The sequence below is a fragment of the Xenopus laevis genome, chromosome 3S, assembly GCF_017654675.1.
Source record: "Xenopus laevis strain J_2021 chromosome 3S, Xenopus_laevis_v10.1, whole genome shotgun sequence".
NCBI classification, from domain to species: domain Eukaryota; kingdom Metazoa; phylum Chordata; class Amphibia; order Anura; family Pipidae; genus Xenopus; species Xenopus laevis.
In genome coordinates this window covers 31,072,851-31,095,103 of record NC_054376.1, presented here as the reverse complement: position 1 = coordinate 31,095,103, position 22,253 = coordinate 31,072,851, and the positions used below count along the sequence as shown (strand labels likewise).

At 38.0% G+C, this 22,253-nt stretch overlaps 1 protein-coding gene across 13 annotated transcripts in view; it reads left to right on the top strand.

The window, feature by feature from the left end:
- The window catches only part of LOC108712767 (AP2-associated protein kinase 1), an 82,513-nt gene extending 71,379 nt beyond the window's left edge, over nt 1-11,134 (top strand). For all 13 annotated transcript variants that reach the window (XM_018255174.2, XM_041588162.1, XM_018255175.2 and 10 more), the window contains one exon: nt 9,180-11,134. In XM_018255174.2, the coding sequence (XP_018110663.1) occupies nt 9,180-10,234 (1,055 nt within the window). In that variant the 3' untranslated portion in view covers nt 10,235-11,134. The remainder of the gene's footprint in view (nt 1-9,179) is intronic.
- The last annotated feature ends 11,119 nt before the right edge of the window (nt 11,135-22,253 follow it).

Below are 22,253 nucleotides of genomic sequence, written 5' to 3'. Positions count from 1 at the left end.
TCTGCCCCTAAGACAAAGAGTCTTCAGTGGTTTTGTAGAAGTGCTTGCAAAGCCCTTAGATCAACTCCGTAATATATGCCTTTATTTTAAAAATGATCATGTCCCTCTTCAGAAAAAGCTCACCTATAATATGATTGCTTTGCTGGAGCAGATGCATTTTTCAATTTTTAAGCATCCTAAATTAAAGCTGATGCAGGTTCTCCTTGCTTTGAAGAATGCTTATTGTGCCATTTATGAAACCAGCTTAATTATGATTGTTTTGTTTTTTTTCAACATATGTTGGCCCTCTTGCCACAAATCATTATAAAGGTATGGAACCTGTTAAAAGCTCCAAAATATGGGTATACAATTTTCCATGGATTTTCTTTTTAGCAGAACGTTAATTTTGTAATGATTTCCTTTTTTCTGTAGTAATAAAACAGTACCTTTTATATAACTCCATATTATTTTAGTTTTTATTAACCTTTAAATCGATCTTAAAAATAAAATAGACTCCATTTTATCCAAATAATCCAAATTTTTTAAAATGATTTCCTTTTTCTCAGTAATAATAAAACAGTACAATGTACTTGATCCAAACTAGGATATAATTAATCCTTTTTGGAAGCAAAACCAGCCTATTGTTTTTTTTTTAATGTTTATATGATTTTCTAGTAGACTTAAGGTCTCATACCGGGATAAAGAATATATAATCCAATAAAGAATATTGTTAGCAGAACTTGCTTAAAAAATGTGCATTATTCACAAACCAATACACAACTGACCAGCTTATAAGTGCATATGTATATTACAAACAGTTTAAATAGTTATAGTTATTGCTAGCCCTGTAAGATCAGTTAAAGGATAAGTAAACTCTGAAAACAAGTGAATGTAAAATTGCTGTTCTAAGAACTTTTGTACATTCATTATTAATTTTATTTTTTTAATTCCAATATATTAAAGGATACATGAACTGTTAATGTGAATGAATTCAAGTAGGCAAGAAAGTTGTCAGGAGAAAAAGATGGCCAGGTCTGATGTTCATCTGGTTAGAAAAAAAATTGGAACTTAGGAGCCGCCCTCTTTCTTTCTCGTGGCCACTTCCTTGACAACGGATTGGTCAGAATACTCATAAACTGACCAGTAGGTCAGTAGAAAGGTTTCAAATGTTTCTTCCAACCCCTTCTTTTCCAATCCTGACGGTTGAATGACCATCATGTGGTGCAGTTGTAACAAAATCCATTTATATTAACAGTACATGTATCTAATATCTTGGAATTAAAAAAAAAATAATGTAAATTACAAAAGTTCTTAGAATAGCACAAGATTATTACCTACAAGATTATTATGAGACAATGCTACAGCCGTCCATCAAGCTTGCCACAGCAGAAACTAACTGAATTAATGAAAGTAAAAATGAACGGCACATATAATTTCCTATAAACACGTGTGCAAAATGCCATGTTCTATGGTTCCCAAGTCCATACATACATGCTATGACTTATGCATGGGATATTATCTGTATACATTTAACTCATATCATATAGTTATACCAATCTATTCTGAACATTTGGGAATCCATCACTATGTTTTCAATAGGGTTTAAATTACAATTAATATATGGCCCATGTCAATTCTGGACAGTGATGGAAAAGTCTTTCTTGGGACAATGACCTGCAATAAGTGGAAAGCTACTAAATATCAATATCGCTGAAGCATTAAAATACATATTTGTATTTTTAATCAAATACCGATTAAATGTTTGTATTTATTGCTGCCTCTTTAAGATAAGTGAAATTCTGGAATATATTTGTCTGTGAATCATAGAACATGCCATTTGAAACGCTTCACATTCTCCTTTGCTGTTATAGGTATACAGTTGCTAGTTTTTAGTGCTCCAGTGGTTATGTAAAAAATTGTAAATGTTGGCTATACAGGTTTAGTCAATTAGAGCAACCAATCAACAGGAAGGATTTATTGACAACCTCTTTTTTCTTGCACCTGGTTAACTAAGTGCCTTTTGTGACAAATAGTACAGTAACTATCCCAAAGGTGGGGTACTGTGGGTCTTGATGCAAGTTTAAAAACCTATCATGCATAAAGCTTTCCGGCTTCACATTTTCATAACCAGCTCATATAACAATAATAAAGCTGCTTTATTTTTGTTGCACTCCTTCCTCAACCCTTCTTTTCCTCTTTCTCTCTCTGTCCTCACTAAGATACTGAACTGCTGTCTCTCCCCCACTTTCCAGGTACTCACTCTAGTAGCAGCAGTGGGAATTCTGAGTCAAGCCTACCAAACATGACCATGTCTCTTCTACTGGTGGATCAGCTCATAGACTTGTAAACTGCACACATGCTAGTGAAATCCTTCCCACCCCTCAGAGGAGTAACCCTGCATATATATACATATATATAAATAGTTAGATGGGTATATATATATGTACATCTCTGTATTTTTTATTTGATCCTTCTGTGCATCAGTGTAGTGTGGATCTGCTAAGAAAACTGTGGCTAACTCTGAATACATATCCTTTACCATCTTTGTCTTCTATGAACTGCTTCCGTCTTTAAAAGGATAGAGGAACCTGTGTTGTGGAAGGACTAAACAGCTTAGATGGTGGTTATATGAGAGGGGCCAAAGAGGATTACCAATTCACCCCAGTGATGGAGTTGCTGACACTCGCTCAGGGATTGGCAGTCTTCGGCACTTCTGGTGGGGTCTTGCTAGGAACTGTGGTTCCTCAACAACCAGAACACCGAAGGTTGCACTTGCTGTTCCATGTTTACATATTGGATTCTTAATAGATCATAAAAAGCCTTCTTGTGTACGGATATCAAGAACAGGTTGCTTTTACCTAAAATATATGAAGTATTCTTGTACAGGTTTAAAATGGGCCTGTTCTCTACAACAGTTGCCATATATGGTAAATACATTTATATAAATATATATATCAACACTTACCTGGTAATGGAGTACCCACCAAAGATCTGCCATTGATCAACCTCAGATGATTCTTCCTAATACTCCATGAAGTATTTATTTTTTAAACCCCAAATTAGGATAACAATAGAATGTCAGAGTAACATCTCAGAATGTCTCATTGTCCTTTTGTTTTTCACCTTTCTGATGTAAATATGTGGTATCCGCTAGCAGAGAACTGCTTTCAAATATGCATCCCTCCAAAATCAGAGTACCAGTGGCCACTTTTGCTTTATTTTGCTTAGGTACATCCAGGGTCCATTGAACACAAAAGAGTGAGACTGTGAAACAAAGAGACTGAATTACGATGTGTCATAAATTGAAAAATTATATTTTATATCTTAAGAGCCTATATCATGATACACAGACACTACAAAATGTCCATAATGATACTAGACATATGTCTTCTGTAATCAGCACTGCACGTCCGAATGTCCATTTATAATGTCCATTTAGGTATTTAAACAGATTTAAACATATTTAAACAGATAAATGTAAAAAGGGGCAAAATTACGAGAATGAAAAAAATAACTGTGACGTCATAGCATTGTGACATCGTATTTTCTCAGACCATAAACTATTTTAAGCTTCCGTCTGTAAAACCAATGCATTTGTATAGCAGCTCCCAGTTGTTGCGCTGTATTTAAAGTGTTTCATGCACAATATTTTTGGTTCTAGTGATAGAAAGTCCTGCAGAAAGCTTATATCATAATTTCTTCCTAAATCCAATGAACTTGTGGAGGAGCAAACTGTCAAGAAAAAAAAAAATACGTAGTCGATAGATCTTCCTGTGTTGACCAATTTATGCAGCCATACTTGGTCCACAAAAATATTGTAAACCAGACTCAAGTCATGTACAGATGCAGTATGTGGAACAAAAATTCCTTTATTTTTCAGATCAAGTCCTGTTTCTGAAAGTTTTGAAGCAACTTCAGCATAAAAGTTTGTTGCCTTTGCTCCTAACTTTTAACATCACAGATGTGACAAAAGAAATGTCCAATATCTGTTTTAGTCCTGCTGAATATTCCACTCTGCATGGCGGGATACCAGTGTAGCCCGATCTTTAAATTTTTTATTTTTTTTTATGAAATAAGTATTTAAAACTGTGTTTGTGTTTAGCGTGTCCTGCAAGAAAAGCGTATTCTCTGTTCGTGCAAATGTCAGTAAGGAAGTCTGCGATGTAATCTGTATATTGTACACATCGCTCACAGGGTATACGAATCCGTTAAGGTAGGCTTTCTTTGTATGTCTTTTGATGCCCCTCTACAATGTGATGGATTTTGCTGTCTGAAAATAGAACTCTTTATCTTCAGAGTGTGTGGGGGGGGGAGCTCCTATGTACAACTGGTTTATACCTGTGCTGAATCCACCAAGCTTTTTTTCTTTCTTCTTCTGTAATGTAAGAAAATGTGCTTTCTAATTGAGAGCAAATCTTATCAGTGCGGGAGGGATCCCTTTAGTGAAGTGATTGATAGAATTTTGACTTGTGTATATATAAATATATAAATATATTTCTGTTAACTCATTCCATGAGCCTCCCCTGGTACAGAACCCTTCAGTTTTGTCCTTCCTATATTTCCAAGGAAAAAATAGTAGCTATGAAGAATCTATTCCCTTTATGATCTTTAAAACCTGCACATTCCCCCGATTGTATAGTAGAAACCAATCTATTTCTGTGAATTAAAGTATTTTAAAGAACTGCTTCTGCTTTCAGACTTTCAGCACTTGTTTATTATCGCTTTACATATCTAAACACTTCAACATTTTGCAAGGTTTGCTAAAATATGTTGCTGATATTTGCGTTGGGGATTATCAGAGAGTGCCACATTTATCCATCTTATACATAACCAAACCTAGATAAATGCATATTTATTCATTAGAATAATCCTGTTTCAGTAATGAGTTTTCGTTTGTATCGTGCCGTTGGGCATGTTCAGCAGTCTTGAGTAGAAATATTTGTATGTTTAAATGTATATACAAAGATTTAGCTCAAGTTTTATTACCAGCAGGGGGTCACTAGTATCCCTGCATCAAAACCTTGAGCTCTAGAGCTGTGTCGCTTTTGTCTGCTGCCACTAGTTGGTCAGCATCAACCCTGTAAACATGAGTGGCTGCTCACAACTTTAGGGAGTAGCTGCTCTAAAAGCTTCAGGTAAGTACCCAATGAAAACATTTTACAGGTAATTGCAATGTTTGTATAAAGGTTTCAAATACAAAAAATGTCAGTGCAACGTTGTCAGTGCAACATTCAATAAACAGATGTCTCCGCAACAATTAAAGAGCACTCCTAAAGCAGATTTACACATTCCAACAAGTTTCATATGATTGTTGTAGGCATGTTGATCCCCGCTGATATTCATGTTCTGGAATCTAGCAGGTTTGACATTATCTGCCTGCTGGCCAGTTTATATGACATTGCCAGATGTTGAGCGGCAGCCATGCTGTGTGTGGACCCCTTGTATGCTCACCTATTTACATAGGTTGCTAAACAATTTAAAATACCAAAAAAGAATGTTTTGGATCATTGCAGTTAGACCCCAAACTCTATTTATTGTACTTTTTTAAGGGGAGCTCCATACAAACTGACTTAAGCTTTCTGAAAAGTAAACATAATTTCAAGCAACTTTGCAATATACATCAATTAAAAAATATGCAGAATTTCGCGATTTTTAATGGTTTGGAACAGTTCCCTAAGCCTAGCCCCCTGTTCTCCTGCTGATCTGTCTGACTACTTTGCTGAGCTGGCTGACTACTGTTTCTTTGTATCAGCAGACAGCTGTCCTTAGCCTGCATCCTCCAAACCCCACAATTCCCTGCACACGTGATTTTAGTAAGGAATGGAACATCACAGTGCAATGCATTGTGGGGTATGTAGTTCCTGCATGCTGTCTGTAAGCTGTGGAGAAGTTGTTACAATTTGTAACATCAGTGTTTAGTCCCTCCTTCCCTGCCAGGATTTCAAATGATGCAACAAGAGAAGAACTGTCAAACAGCTGGATTTCAGCAAAGAAAATTGCATTTATTCATACTTTTTGACGAAACAGGTAACTGTGGTGGGTATATTAGGGGTTTCTGTGATATGTGGCCTCTTTATCACATTTTGGTTTGGAAGCCGGAGTTCCCCTTTGATATTGTAGGCTTTGTGAATTTTAAGTTGCTAAAATAAGTAAAACACTCAACATTTCTAACGATTCCATTGGGAAAACTTGTCAGTGATTTTTATTTATTTATTTAATAGAATGAGTATATCTATTTTTCAATAACCATCAAAGTAGTCTTTAAATCTTCTTTATGGTTCAGTAAATAAGCCACATAGTGGCTCTGATAGTGGGTGTGTGGTCTCTGCTGTAATTGACTCCCAAAGGCACCAATAGTGGCAGTAAATGCACGCACCTTACTTGGACCAGTTGTGAGATGGGTACTTTGTATGCACATTAAAATGTTGAAAAGTCGAATTATCTTTTACTCAATTTGTTATATCAAATGCAAAAAGAGCAAAGATGGCCTACCTTGTAAACGTCTTTCTATTGAAAATATAAATAGATTTTCTATTGGAAATATAAATGTTGCCAAGAGAATACATTGGTGAAAATAGCTAAGACTCATTTCTATAGGCCACATCTCATATATTTGTGTTCTATGTTTTCTGTGGGTATCGCAGCACCTTTCGGATTTGCATTCTCCATTTTGAAATCTAATTGTGTATATGGATATGCCATAAAATTGATTGTGTAAACTTTGCAGTATTATGTTAGTGTTGTCAAATCTTTAATGTCTTCTAAGGAAAAATGTGCCCCCAAATAAAATATAAGGGGTACCTTACTTGTCATCTTTTTGTAGTTTCCAGACATGGGAAAGCCACATGTTAAGGTCTCATGACCTGTTATGAATGAGATTGTTAGGCAACAGTTTACCTTTTAACATATTACTAATATTCTTTTCCATTTTTCCAAAATTACCAGCTACTTCTAATAAATATTGTAGAGGATTTTGGCAGGCATGTTCCATGACCTGCACGAATTATACATATGCAGAATTTTTTTTTTTACACACATACTGGGGCAGGTTCTTGTCCTGTATCCCACCAAGAGGAATAATGTCCGTTTTGGATTTCATACAGCAAATCAAGTAATTTCTTCTTGGGCTTGCATTTAATAAATGTTCTTTTGCTGTCAGAAAGATAGAAAGAAGTGCATGCCTGTTTCCGTTTCTGACTCAAACAAGGGATGGCTTTAGTGGTGCCACTTTATTTGGATACTAAATTTTAGATACTAAATCAGCTTTTGTATTCTGTTTTACAAGGTAAGGAATTGTTGTAAGTAGCAGAAATAAAATACTGTATGCTTACACCAGTACACCACACACTGCAGGTGAGTTATCTGTTGTGCAATGAAAACCCTATTATATAGGGCTGTTCTGGTTGTCTCTCTGTAAGACCCCTTTTCTAAGTCACCCCTGTAAACTCTTTATCCTCATTGAGTCTTTGTGGCTCAGTGCTGATTATATCAGTCATGCATAGGGTTGCCACCTGGCTGGTATTTTACCGGTCTGGCCGGTAAAAATTATGGTTGATCCCAATGTTAATAGGGAAAAAAGAGAAATATATAGGAAGGCCGGTATTTTTTTCCAGAAAAGGTGGCAACTATAGTCATGCACAATGTTTGCTCATCCAGAATTCAAACCTAATAACTCGAGCAGCAGGCCAAAGCACATTCGGCACTTGAATTGCAAATGCCATCAGCTGATCAGAAATCTCAAAGATCAAGGGAGAGTTATGGATCCTTGGAGACCCTCCGAGTTATGAATCCTTACTACGTCTTTAGGTTGATTCAGGAATCCTTATTTATAGGGTACATCCTTTCTAACCAAATTCTTTGAAGTCCATTTAAAAATCTGATCATCAAGTCATTTCAACTGGTGTCGTTAGTACCTTGAAATATAGGTTTTACAATCAGTCATGCCTTCTTCCTTTTTGCTTTCAGTAGCCTATTGCTACCCACAAGGTAAGCGGTGTTACATGTGATAACCTGATGTCTTCCTTTGTGTTTAGCTGAGGCAGTCTGGAATATTAATGTTGTAGATGACAGCATGCTAATAAATCTGTGGATGTTTGTGTACAGGTATGGTATCAATTATCCCAAATGCTTGAGATCTGGGGGATTTTTGTAATGCAGAGCACAATGCAATAAGGGCCAATTTATCAAAAATCAAGTTTTAGTTTTTTCACGATTTCAGTAAAAAAACACAGCAAATAAAAGCAAGTAGGAATATACTCAAGAATATTCTTTGGAGCCTCCCAATAGTTGCCATGTATTAAAGAATACTCTGCAAGTAAAAGCTGGCGAGGTTCAATAGGAGTCAATGGAAATTGTCTCTAACAGCTTTAATTATATATTTATTTTCATGGTTCATGAAAATATTCACCTTTTTTTAGCCTCATTGAAAATGAATGGAACAATGTGATTCTTGCTGGTGTGACTTTTGCACACGGGAATGTTCTGTCGCATTTTTTCTTAAATAAACTTGCATTCGAGAAAAAAGTTTTTTTTTCTTTCTTCGACCTCTATAATCCGTAAATAGGCCCTTGCGTTTACTAGAGATTAATTTAAAAAAAATCAACATGGATATGTGATCTCTTAGGTAGTACAGGGTACTAAGTTGTTACAGAGAATTGGGAAATTAAATTATCATGTATTTGTGCTGGATAAGGCATTTCTGGATAATAGGTTCCATACCTGTACATGATTGTGTATACGTGTATATCAGTGAACGTATTTGAATAGCCAACAAATTGTGTTCAATTCCAGATATATTTTCCTAATGAGACGGCCATATAAACAAGCACGATAGAAAGATGGCAATGGCGCAAGGAGTATTCTCATACTGGTACACAATGCATTTCGCATCACATAATGGCATATGGTTCCTTTACAACAGGATGAACTCCATTTGTAATTGCCTGTTTGATCATTTTAATATTTAATCTACTGAGTAGTGACATTTTGTAAGAGATGCTTGTGTGTATGAATAGCCTTATTAGGTTAGGCTACTGTTTACTTTTTTTCCTTTAACTAGTACTTTAGTTGTTTGACAGTTCTCTACAGAGACCATAAATGAGTTATTTTTGCTGCTGTGTTAGGTACTATACAGTTACTCATATTTTTTTCACACTGTAAACACAGGAAATGTAAGGGTCTTTTGTTGTTCTTTTTGGTAGGTGTGCATCAAGATTCCTCTTGGAAGATTCCACCTGGAAGCGATGGGTATAATAAAATACACTCTGGTGGAGATTATCCTCTGGCTGTTGACAACACACACTTCCTTGAAATGAAAAACGATTGCCCATCAAAGGGTCCATCTAGCTGCAGCTCTTTTCATAGCAGTGACGGAGAAGGAACTGATCATGAGCCTGACTTGCTCGACTGCAGTGGATCAAGACCTTTACTAATGGAATCAGATGATGAAGAATGTTCTAAGAAAGCTAAGGATTTAGAACTTTCAAGTTCTCATATCGAGGAAAAAAGCAACCAGAACTCTCAACTTCCTTTTCAAAAGGTAACCTCCCGGCGACCAGAGTTGAGCTTGACAGAAGATCTTGATGTATTCTCCACTGCTCCATTCAAGGGTCATAAATTAACACAGGATGAATGCGATATATTTACTAATGCTCCCTTTGTAGCCAAGACTGCATTCCCTTTATCCCAATCACAGGAACCTGATGTGTTCCTCAGGGCCCCTTTCTCTAGGAAACTCAGTGTTGAAGAAGCAACCCAAAATTCTTCATCCCAAACGTTTCCATCTCTGTATGGGCTTGATGTGGCAGGTAATTCTACATTCCGAAATTCTGAAGTGCCAGTGGGATCCCCTTCAATGAAAACCTCGTACACCACAGGCAATCTCTATTCGCATTCCATCAGAACCTTAGAATCTGTTGACACCTCTCTTTTTACTAATACCTCAAAGGAACCAGGCATCATCGAGAATCATACACTTCCAGGACATGACGCTGCTCAAGAGACAGTATTTGGCACAGTGGTCACAAATTCTTTTCGCCCACAGTCATTGTCAAAGTATTCCAGGCACTATAATCCTCAAGATGGGCGGAATGTTGATGCTCAACCAATTGCTGCTTTTAAAGTTGTATCCAAGAATGCAAACACCTCTGTAGCTGGATCTGTTCCTATATCTTCTGTAACGTACAGGACCTCTGAAATCACTAGTGTAGACCCATTTGGCTCTGCTCCTTTTCCTGCAAACAGACCAAAGCCTTAAAATTCTTGCATCCCAAGCTGATTTTGCTTCTAAAAAAACGGCCTCCTGTGATTCCACAATCAACTGCCCACATCCTATGAAACTTTTAACTTTTGTCTATGAAGCCTCTTATTGCAGTGCACTTATTATAAAATGCTTTAATCTCTTTACTATCCCGCAATAGTATTTGAAGCCTTGATATTGGGACAGAAAACATTTCTGCTTTGTTAAAAAAAAAAGCACTAGAATGAATTGCTGTTCTGACACTCCTCTGTGCATACAAATCTCTTGCATATTAACCATTTTCAAGTGTTTCTGAAAAGGGTTATCACACTTAAAATGTAGGCTACTCCTCCCTTGTTTTTTGTGTTTAGTTTAGTGTATTTGATATTGAGGTGCCTTAATTTATGGAGGTGAACCAATTAATTGTAGAAGGTTTCAGATTATCTTGAGTATGCACAACCAGTGACTCCTCTCTGTACATTGTGCTGCTGATATTAACCTCCTGGAATGGACATGATCAAAGCCCAAGAGTGTTGTAATGTTTATGCTGTTACATAAAGGTAAACAACTACTACATAGTTCCTGTACATTGTATTGTAGACGAAAAAACTCTCCTTCCACCAGTGTAGTGGTTTCTGTATCTACATAGAAAAGACACGTTTGAAATCCCAGAATTGATGGATTACCAATGAGCTCAGCCATAACTGTCAACACTCCAGCTCTCCAGAAATTACATATCACAACTACCTAGCACTGAGGTGCATGGAACTGAAGTTCAGTGATATTTGATTCCTAGTAGTATGTTATTCTTTTTGCATTTGTGTGTCGTTATGCCCTCTGTCATGCAAATGTTCTTCCTAATCTACATTGTGGGGAAGATGGATGATTGGCATGATATAAACTAGCCGATAAAAAATTGCAGATTGTTGCTTCTTTTCAGCTTTAGCATTTTATTACCCTTTTTCATTTATTTCCTATGTTCATGATGATGCAAATTTTTTATGGTTAAAACACTTGACATTAAGGAACAGCCACCCCTGAATCAGTCTGGTAACTTTTTTTTATTTGTAAATCAAGTTTGGAAAATGCAAATTTCTTAAAAGCATGATAACTTTCACCTTATAGGCCACTCTGATCCGAATCAGGACTACTGTAAGTATCTAGATTCAGCTCAGTTAATTGGCTCACACAACCATTTTTTTGTACTGTATTTAAGTTCAGGAATGCCTTAAAGGGATACTGTCATGGGAAAAAAAAAATTTTTCAAAATTAATTAGTTAATAGTGCTGCTCCAGCAGAATTCTGCACTGAAATCCATTTCTCAAAAGAGCAAACAGATTTTTTTTATATTCAATTTTGAAATCTGACATGGGGCTAGACATTTTGTCAATTTCCCAGCTGCCCCTGGTCATGTGACTTGTGCCTGCACTTTAGGAGAGAAATGCTTTTTGGCAGGCTGCTGTTTTTCCTTCTCAATGTAACTGAATGTGTCTCAGTGGGACAGGGGATTTTACTATTGAGTGCTGTTCTTAGATCTACCAGGCAGCTGTTATCTTGTGTTAGGAAGCTGCTATCTGGTTACCTCCCATTGTTCTTTTGTTTGGCTGCTGGGAGGTAAAAAGGGAGGTGGTGAAATCACTCCAACTTGCAGTACAGCAGTAAAGAGTAATTGAAGTTTATCAGAGCACAAGTCACATGACTTGGGGCAGCTGGGAAATTGACAATATGTCTAGCCCCATGTCAGATTTTCAAAATTGAATATAAAAAAAATCTGTTTGCTCTTTTGAGAAATGGATTTTAGTGCAGAATTCTGCCGGAGCAGCACTATTAACTGATTCATTTTGAAAAATGTTTTTTTCCTATGACAGTATCCCTTTAAGTTGGCCATACATGGGCAGATTAAAGCTGCCAATATCAATCCTTTAGACCAATTCTGCAGCGTATCTGCTCGTGTGTGGGAGTTTCCGATGGTCTCCCTGATCGAGAACAGGCCAAAAATTGGGCAGATATCGATCGGGCAGGTTTGATTTTTCGAGGACCGCATCGGATAGTTGATTCGTCCTACGATCTGTCAGTGCCCATTCTCTTTGTTGTAATCTGATCGTTCGGCCATAGGGCCAAATGTTCAGATTAACCCGATATCGCCCTGCCATGGGTGGACATATCGGGGAAAGATTCGCTCGTTTGGTGACTTTGTGTATGGCCACTTTTACAAAATGTCAGATATGCACAGACAATAATTATTGGTTTTCAAAGTAATCTTGGACTTTAAGATCAGTTACTGACGATTTTTGCACTGCCGACGACAGATGACAGAACTTTACATTACAAGGGATATTGGCCAATTGCATTCTAAATAGCTGACAAAGTTTGGGGATACTGGGTAAAAGAAAAAATAACTCAACTGCTTGACCCAGTTGCATTGGAGATTAAACCAGTGAAGTTTGTTGAAGAAACAGAATAAAGATGTTTGCACACAGTAGAGGTGATCAGCAGTCAGTACAATTAGGACATTAACTTAAAATATATTTTCATGAACTTTGGAGTGGAATACTTCACATAACAGTGTAGAACTATTTAATTTTGCTGCCTTGAGTTATCCCAATATAATCTGCATATGTGAGTTTATGCACAGAAAGACTTTTAGAAACACTGCCAGATATAAAATAGTAATTCAGAAGGTAGGGCCTGGTTTAGGTTTATAATCCACTTATATTGAATATTTAATATAGCATTCCATAAGTATTCAACCACTCTGGACCACACAACCCCCTAATCAATTCTTTTCAAGTCTTTTCATATCAGCTTTGCAAACTAGTCAGAAGTGATTTATCCAGGTTAGTTGAATGAAACTTCTATGACCATCCAGAAAAAGTTTTAAACATATTTGTCAGATTGTCAGAATTTGCTTGACTACTTTTTAATTAAATTTTTAGATTGCACTAAAAATACATTGCACTTCCAAAAGGTGAAAAGCAAAAGGTAAAAATCCAATTACTTTTTGTGCCAGGTTTTAACACAACAGCATGTGAAAAAGTTCCAGGTGGCAAGGCAATGCACTACATTAGAAATACAGGCTTAATCATCTATCATTGAATATTAAGGGTATCTGTTTTCTTAAAGGGGCAATATACATCTGAAAAACACATTTGGTAAAAAGCACAATATATTCCATTCTGCATATCTGAATATAAAAACACAACTGCGTGTGTATTGTCTCCTTTAAAGAAATTGAAACACTAGGGTTCCCATCGTAAGTTGTGCAATTTATAAAGCTAGTGTACATTTCTTCATATACAGTTATATGAAATGCAAATCCAGGTCTGGGCAACATCACTGGTAAAGCTTCACTCCACTTATATTTAACCCTTTAAGTGCCAGCAGAATTTCACATTTTGGTTACGCAAAATGCCAGCCGTTTTTAAGCATTTTGTGCTCTCTCACTTTAGGGGCATTTTCTGAGGGGAAACCTATAGTTTACCTAGGAAAACTGTACATTGTTTTTTTCGGTAGAAACTGAGCTTTCTAAATCTGCCTGAGTTTTCATGTATTTCCACCTGTGCAAAAAAATTTATAGTGCTAAATACCAAAAAAAAAAGAAAAATTACCATTTTTCATCGTATATCAATTTATACCAGAAAAATTTTTCATTTTACAGATGAAAATCCAACTGATTTGGAAAGCCTTATGTCTGTCGAACGTGCCAATACCAGATATGTATAGTTTTAGGGAGATTTAGGACTTCTGTACAGCAAAAACTCCCGGCAGTATATTACTGAATTTTGAAAGCACTAAGGCAGAAAACGGCATGCTTTAGATTCCAAGGCAAAACATCCTGAAACCATAGGTTTACCCCAGAAAACCATACATTTTTGAAAAGTACACATTCTGCCGATTACAAAATGGGTGACTATGTCTCTCTACTCCCAACTACCAAACAGAAAAACTTGTCTGAACATAGCGGTTTTTCAAAATAAAATTCAAAATTTTGAAAAATAATTTCAAAGGTTTTATTATACTGCTCCGCATATCCCAAACTATATTAGGTACCAAGAAAAAGCACCTGCAATATGATTGCCAGGGGTCCACTGAACAGTTTGATACCCATTATGCATAGGTTTACCAAAGTATCTGGCATTTAGAGACACCAATATGAAGTTAGCACATCCAATTTGTTCAGGACTTTACTTCAGCTACTGAGAAATCAACACATTGACTGCATTTTTTGTGGGGTAAAAACACAGAAATATATATTTACCCCCCAAACCCATATATTTTTGGAAAGTACACATTCTACAGAATCTAAAATGGGTACCCATGCCTTTCTGCTCCAAACTACTGAGTCGCAAGGTTTCCCAAAATTGTCGGTTTTGGTGAAATATCTGAAAATTGCCTCAAACCTTCAACTTCCCAGCACCATATCACCCATGTATCATTACATACTAAGAAACAGCACCCTAAATATGATTGCCAGGGTTCCTCTGAACATTTTGGTGGCCATTGTTCATAAGTTTACCAAAGTATCTGGCATTTAGAGGCCCCAAAATGAAGTTAGCGCATACAAACAGTCCCGTGGGTAACTTCAGCTAATGAAAAATCAACACATTGACTGCATTTTTGTGGGGTAAAAACACAGAAATATATGTTTACCCCCCAAAAACCCATATATTTTTAGAAAGTACACATTCTACCGAATCTAAAATGGGTACCCATGCTTTTCTGGTCCAAACTACTGAGTCGCAAGGCTTTCCCACAATTGTCGGTTTTGGTGAAATATCTGAAAATTGCCTCAAAGCTTCAACTTCTCAGCACCATATCACCCATGTATCGTTACGCACCAAGAAAAAACACCCTAAATATGATTGCCAGGGTTCCTCCAAACAGTTTGGTGGCCATTGTTCATAGGTTTACCAAAGTATCTGGCAGTTAGAGGCCTCAAAATGAAGTTAGCGCATACAAATAGTCCTGTGGGTAACTGCATCTAATGAGAAATCAACACATTGACTGCATTTTTGTGGGGTAAAAACACAGAAATATATGTTTACCCCCCAAACCCATAAATTTTTGGAAAATACACATTCTACCGAATCTAAAATGGGTACCCATGCTTTTCTGGTCCAAACTACTGAGTCGCAAGGCTTTCCCAAAATTGTCGGTTTTGGTGACATATCTGAAAATTGCCTCAAACCTTCAACTTCCCAGCACCATATCACCCATGTATCATTATGTATCACAAAAAAGCACCCAAATTGTGATTGCCAGGGGTCCTCCAAACAGTTTGGTGCCCACTGTGCATAGGTTTACCAAAGTATCTGGCATTTAGAGGCCCCAAAATGAAGTTAGCGCATACAAATTGTCCTGTGGGTAACTTCATCTAATGAAAAATCAACACATTGACTGCATTTTTGTGGGGTAAAAACACAGAAATATATGTTTACCCCCCCAAACCCATATATTTTTGGAAAGTACACATTCTACCGAATCTAAAATGGGTACCCATGCCTTTCTGCTCCAAACTACTGAGTCGCAAGGCTTTCCCACAATTGTCGGTTTTGGTGAAATATCTGAAAATTGCCTCAAAGCTTCAACTTCTCAGCACCATATCACCCATGTATCGTTACGCACCAAAAAAAAACACCCTAAATATGATTGCCAGGGTTCCTCCGAACAGTTTGGTGGCCATTGTTCATAGGTTTACCAAAGTATCTGGCATTTAGAGGCCTCAAAATGAAGTTAGCGCATACAAATAGTCCTGTGGGTAACTTCATCTAATGAAAAATCAACACATTGACTGCATTTTTGTGGGGTAAAAACACAGAAATATATGTTTACCCCCCCAAACCCATATATTTTTGGAAAGTACACATTCTACCGAATCTAAAATGGGTACCCATGCCTTTCTGCTCCAAACGACTGAGTCGCAAGGCTTTCCCACAATTGTCGGTTTTGGTGAAATATCTGAAAATTGCCTCAAAGCTTCAACTTCTCAGCACCATATCACCCATGTATCGTTACGCACCAAAAAAAAGCACCCTAAATATGATTGCCAGGGTTCCTCTGAACAGTTTGGTGGCCATTGTTCATAGGTGTACCAAAGTATCTGGCAGTTAGAGGCCCCAAAATGAAGTTAGCGCATACAAATAGTCCTGTGGGTAACTTCAGCTAATGAAAGATCAACACATTGACTGCATTTTTGTGGGGTAAAAACACAGAAATATATGTTTACCCCCCAAACCCATACATTTTTGGAAAGTACACATTCTACAGAATCTAAAATGGGTACCCATGCCTTATTGCTCCAAACTACTGAGTCGCAAGGCTTTCCCAAAATTGATGGTTTTTGTGAAATATCTGAAAATTGCCTCAATGCTTCAACTTTCCAGCATCGTATTGTCCATGTATCATTACCAGCATAAAGCATCCTAAATATAAACATAGGGGTCTACTAAACAGTTTGATGCCCAATGTGCATAGATATACCAAACTATGTGGCGCACAGAGACCCCCAAATGACAATATGTATAGACATTTTCACGGCTGACGCGCTGGCTGCTGCAATATAACCACCCGGTGTGTGTATTATGCGACATTAGACCACCTAACAGTACAGAGACCCCAGAAAACCATATATTTTCAGAAAGTACACATTCTGACGAATCCAATATGGGTAAATAAGTGTTTCTACTGCAAACTGCCAAACTGCAAAGCAATGCTGAACATAACGGTTTTTATCAAATTTCTGAAAATCGTCACAAAGCTTGAATTTTACCCCATTATATGCCCCACATTTCCTAACTTATCAGCATAAAACATCCTAAATATGAACGCCAGGGGTCTACTAAACACTTTGATGCCCAATATGCATAGATATACCAAACTATGTGGCGCACAGAGACCCCCAAATGACAATAGTGTATATACATTTTCACGGCTGACGCGCTGGCTGCTGCAATATAAGCACCCGGTGTGTGTAATATGCGACATTAGACCCCCCTAACAGTACAGAGACCCCAGAAAACCATATATTTTCAAAAAGTACACATTCTGACGAATCAAATATGGGTAAATATGTGTTCCTACTGCAAACTGCCAAACTGCAAAGCAATGCTGAACGTAACGGTTTTTATCAAATTTCTGAAAATCGTCACAAAGCTTGAATTTTACCCCATTATATGCCCCACATTTCGTAACTTATCAGCATAAAACATCCTAAATATGAGCGCCAGGGGTCTACTGAACACTTTGATGCCCAATATGCATAGATATACCAAACTATGTGGCGCACAGAGACCCCCAAATGACAATATGTATAGACATTTTCACGGCTGACGCGCTGGCTGCAGCAATATAACCACCCGGTGTGTGTATTATGCGACATTAGACCACCTAACAGTACAGAGACCCCAGAAAACCATATATTTTCAGAAAGTACACATTTTGACGAATCCAATATGGGTAAATAAGTGTTTCTACTGCAAATTGCCAAACTGCAAAGCAATGCTGAACATAACGGTTTTTATCAAATTTCTGAAAATCGTCACAAAGCTTGAATTTTACCCCATTATATGCCCCACATTTCCTAACTTATCAGCATAAAACATCCTGAATATGAACGCCAGGGGTCTACTTAACACTTTGATGCCCAATATGCATAGATATACCAAACTATGTGGCGCACAGAGACCCCCAAATGACAATAGTGTATATACATTTTCACGGCTGACGCGCGCTGGCTGCTGCAATATAAGCACCCGGTGTGTGTAATATGCGACATTAGACCCCCCTAACAGTACAGAGACCCCAGAAAACCATATATTTTCAGAAAGTACACATTCTGACAAATCCAATATGGGTAAATATGTGTTCCTACTGCAAACTGTCAAACTGCAAAGCAATGCTGAACGTAACGGTTTTTATCAAATTTCTGAAAATCGTCACAAAGCTTGAATTTTACCCCATTATATGCCCCACATATGGGGTAAACACAGAACAGTGTGAAATGCAAATAAATCAGCAAAAACTAATAAAACCACAAAAATCAATGCTTTTTTTTTCACACTAGTGTAATCGGCCACCAGAATTACCGTTTGAATATTTTAGCTGGGCCAAATCGATTATACGGACAGAAACAAGTGAACAACACAAATGCAGAGCTGAAAATGCAATAAAATGGCTAAAAATTCAATAAAATGGCTAAAAATGCACCAAAATACCCAAAATTGCAATATAACCACCAAAATAACATACAAAAGCTACTGCACAGTACGGTTAGCGAATACGCTATTCGGAACGGCAATAAAACATTTTTTTTAGCCCAAAAAGAGACGATGCGATAAGAAAAAAAAAAAAAAAAGCCACAAAGCCATATATGTACATATGCGTGTGCACAACGGGTAAATTGCATGTTATTTGCACGTGTGAGCATGTGCAAGTGTACATGGGTGCTGTGAGTGTGTGTGACCCCCCCCAATCCCCAAAAATCTATGTGTGAGTGTGTGTAAGTGTGAATGTAAGTGTATATTACTGTAATAAGTGTGTGTTGGTGTGTTTTTGTGTGTGTAAATGTTACACTTACCTGGGGTAGATGCTTCAGATCGTTGATAAAGGGTCCCACGCAGCAGATCTCCAGCTCCAACGGTCAGCAGCCATGGGGGGGCGGAAGTGCAGTGCAGGCAGCAGCAGGACGCATAGGAAACGCGTCCCTGCTGCTGCTTTGGGGCCCCTGGGCGATCGCGCCCCAGGGGCCACACGATCCCCTGCTCTGCTCGTTGTCTAGGGGCAGGGGATCGTGAAGGAACGGAGCGAGCGGCTCTAACAGCCGCTCCTCCGCTCGCAAACCCGGAAGTGCTGCAGAACGTAGAATCTACGATCTGTGGCACTTTGGTCCTTTGATCCACAGAACGTAGATTCTACGTTCTGTGGCACTTAAAGGGTTAATGCATCCAAATATATATATGTGTATGTCCCATGTGGCCCCACTTAAAGTCGCGAACTAACTAAGCATTAAAGAGCTGACAACCAGACTATTTTGTTAGACATCCAGTCACTCCAGCCTTTATACATTACATTTTTGGTTAACTATATTAGAAACATTTTTTTATTTTACCCAGATTTATTTTTACACTGAACCTTTAAAATATATCTGATATTTCCAGATAACATTGATGGTTTGTGCACACTTAAAATCGGATTTTCGCAACTCACAGAGGCGAGGGAGACGAGAGAGTCCATACATATATTCTGGCTTGAATAGATTCTTGGTTGAAGGTTATATATAACCCTAATTTGGTTACTGTCTCTTTTAATAGCAATTAACTCTTGGCAATCCAGGGGCCCGAGTCACTTTTGCGTATAAAAAGTACTGGGCACTATGATTTACAGCGCAGTGGCTCCAACTAGGGAACAATGAGGAGCACACTAGGAAAAATAAAACACACTACAGTTTACAAATGAAACCAATATAAACTTCATATAAAACAGTAGTGAAAGAACGTGGGCAATCTAATACACAATACACTCATGCACTGGGTACACATGGGACCTACCTATCTTACTATTAGGTACCTGACTGTTTCTTCAACACAGTCTTTTTTTATTACCAAAGTCCCAATCCTCTGGAAGGGGTTAATGTCCACACAGTTCAGTTCAATTGAAATGTGCCTTCCCAAGAGCTCTTATACCCCAGGTAACGCTACTTTTCCCAAAAGTACCTCTCCCTTTGGAACTTAGCAGCTGCTTCCACGTGGCAGGTTAATGCATAAGACTGGTCCTCAAACCGGGGCCCCACGTTTATATCCTTGCCAGTATCCTCCCTTAGGTTGGTCACTCACCGGGGTGCTCTCAGAGGCTGTCACACTGGAGATTACAGGCAGCTCTGCAGCAGGATCAATTTCACCAGTGGCACATTTCTCCTCCTGAGTCTCTAGCAGCTTGGCGGGGAACAGGATGGGTACTTCTAGAGATGCAGTAGCTTCTCTGCACTCTTGGACAGTCGGCCAAAAAATGGTTCTGACTGGATGATGCAGCATATAACCCCTGTTAAGCTGTGTTGGAGACCCTGTACGTTTGGCTCCAAAGTCAGGCACACCTTCTCTCCCAAGGATGCACTGGGGCGCCCAGCCAATTGGATGGCTCTCCAGCCTGTAACTGGGCTGGATGATGTCAAAGACAGAGGGATAATGTGATGAGTGCAGTAACATCTAGCAAGTGCTGAATGGAAAGTGAAAGTAATTGTCTGCCCTGCCTTTATACCTAAGGCATAGAAGGGGACAGGCAATATTTGATTGACAGGTGAGATATTTAAATGAGTTTACAACAGCTATGAATGCTTTAATAAAAAAAAGGTTTTGGATTTCATGTTTAATTTGAAAAGGACTTTTATTATACAGCTTTTTATGTCTGATTGACAGGTCCCCTTTAAATACTTTACTTACTATTTACTTAATACATGCTCTCCCCCTATATGCAGTATTCCTGATATTCAAAGTTTGACTTTCCTCTGATTTTCCTCCTCCATGTCACCCAGAAGTGGAAAGGATGTGTGATCTGCACTATTCATGCAATATATAGGTGTACCTGCAGGAATTCTGTACCTCTTTAAGATCACATAGGGAAATTGAGATAGGAATCTGTAAGACTTGATCGCCAGACATACAGATCAGAAAAGGAAGAGAGAGGCAGAAGCCAGAACTTATTACGGATTAGTGCAACTATATGCCACAGATCTCTAGCAGGTCAGTGTTAGCAGAAGTCATTATATATTCCTGTATGGAAGCTGGTGAAAAATGGTAGATGATTAAGAGGAGGTTGAATTACAAGAAATCTTCTACATCTCTATGAGAATTGACAAATACTGGCCAGCCTCATGTCACTGTGTATAAGGTGTACGCTCTCTTTGTGTGCACTACAACTGGAGCATGGCTTGTTTTAAGTTACTGTAAGTTTTGAGGTGCAACTTCCTGCATTCTTCAATAGGTTTCAATAAAAAAAACATTTTGTGATCTCAACAATAACTAATTATTTGCAACTGTTTACTAGTTATTCTCAACTTGTAAATACAATGTACTGTGGGTACAGATGTGGAGAATATCCTTCCCTAGCTGAGAACAATACACGATGAACTCACCAAGACTGTCATTCCCAATAAAAAAAAGCAATTGAAAAATGTATACTGTTTTACAGAGAGGGTCTCAGGAGGATGCACCTTCATGTATCCAGGCTACGCCTGCACCAGGACTGCCAGGTTGCAGTTTTCCAGCCAAATTGGACTAATAATTTAAAGCCCAGGCAGGTTTTGAAACTACAAATTAGCCAAGGTAGGGCTAGTTTTTGGGTCTTTGGCGGGTTTGTACTTTGAAAACAAGCCCAAGTTTTGTAAAACTACAATAACCAGCATACAATGGGACTGACTTGTGTAGAAGTCTGGAGTTACCAGATTTTGGGCTCTGTACCCCAGTCTCCCTTCACTCTTAAGCATTCTCACATTTCCTGTTGGCTTGCCTCAATTTCAGACAATTTTGGGGCAAAAATCTGCTGGCCACCAAAAGGTCTACGGTTTGACCTGTTTTACCAATATTTATTGAAATTGTATATGTATTAGAGCCTCATGGGGCCCTTATACCTCCTGGGGCCCCCTCTGTAGTTACGCCCCTGGTGACTGACAAATCTGTCCCATTTTGCTTCACTGAAAAAAATGGCAAAACAATTAATATTTGAAAAAGGCATATTTTCACATATAGTTGTTTATGTTTTAGACTTTTTTTTTCACTGCACATCTGCAATTTTTGGGCTACTTTTGAAGTGCCTCTTGGTTAGTTTTGGGCTGGTTTTGTAGCTGACTTTGGCTAGTTGTGAAAATTAAACCTGGCAACCCTGACCGGCACCTAAAGTGGCTCTATAGGGCAGCAGTTCTTGCTACAGTGGAAGATAAGCGGATAGTTTTGTAATCTCTGCACCGCTACAGTGACTGTCTACATACACTTAAAGGAACAGTAACACCAAAAAATCTAACTGGTTCACTGTTTTGTACTGTTGTGCT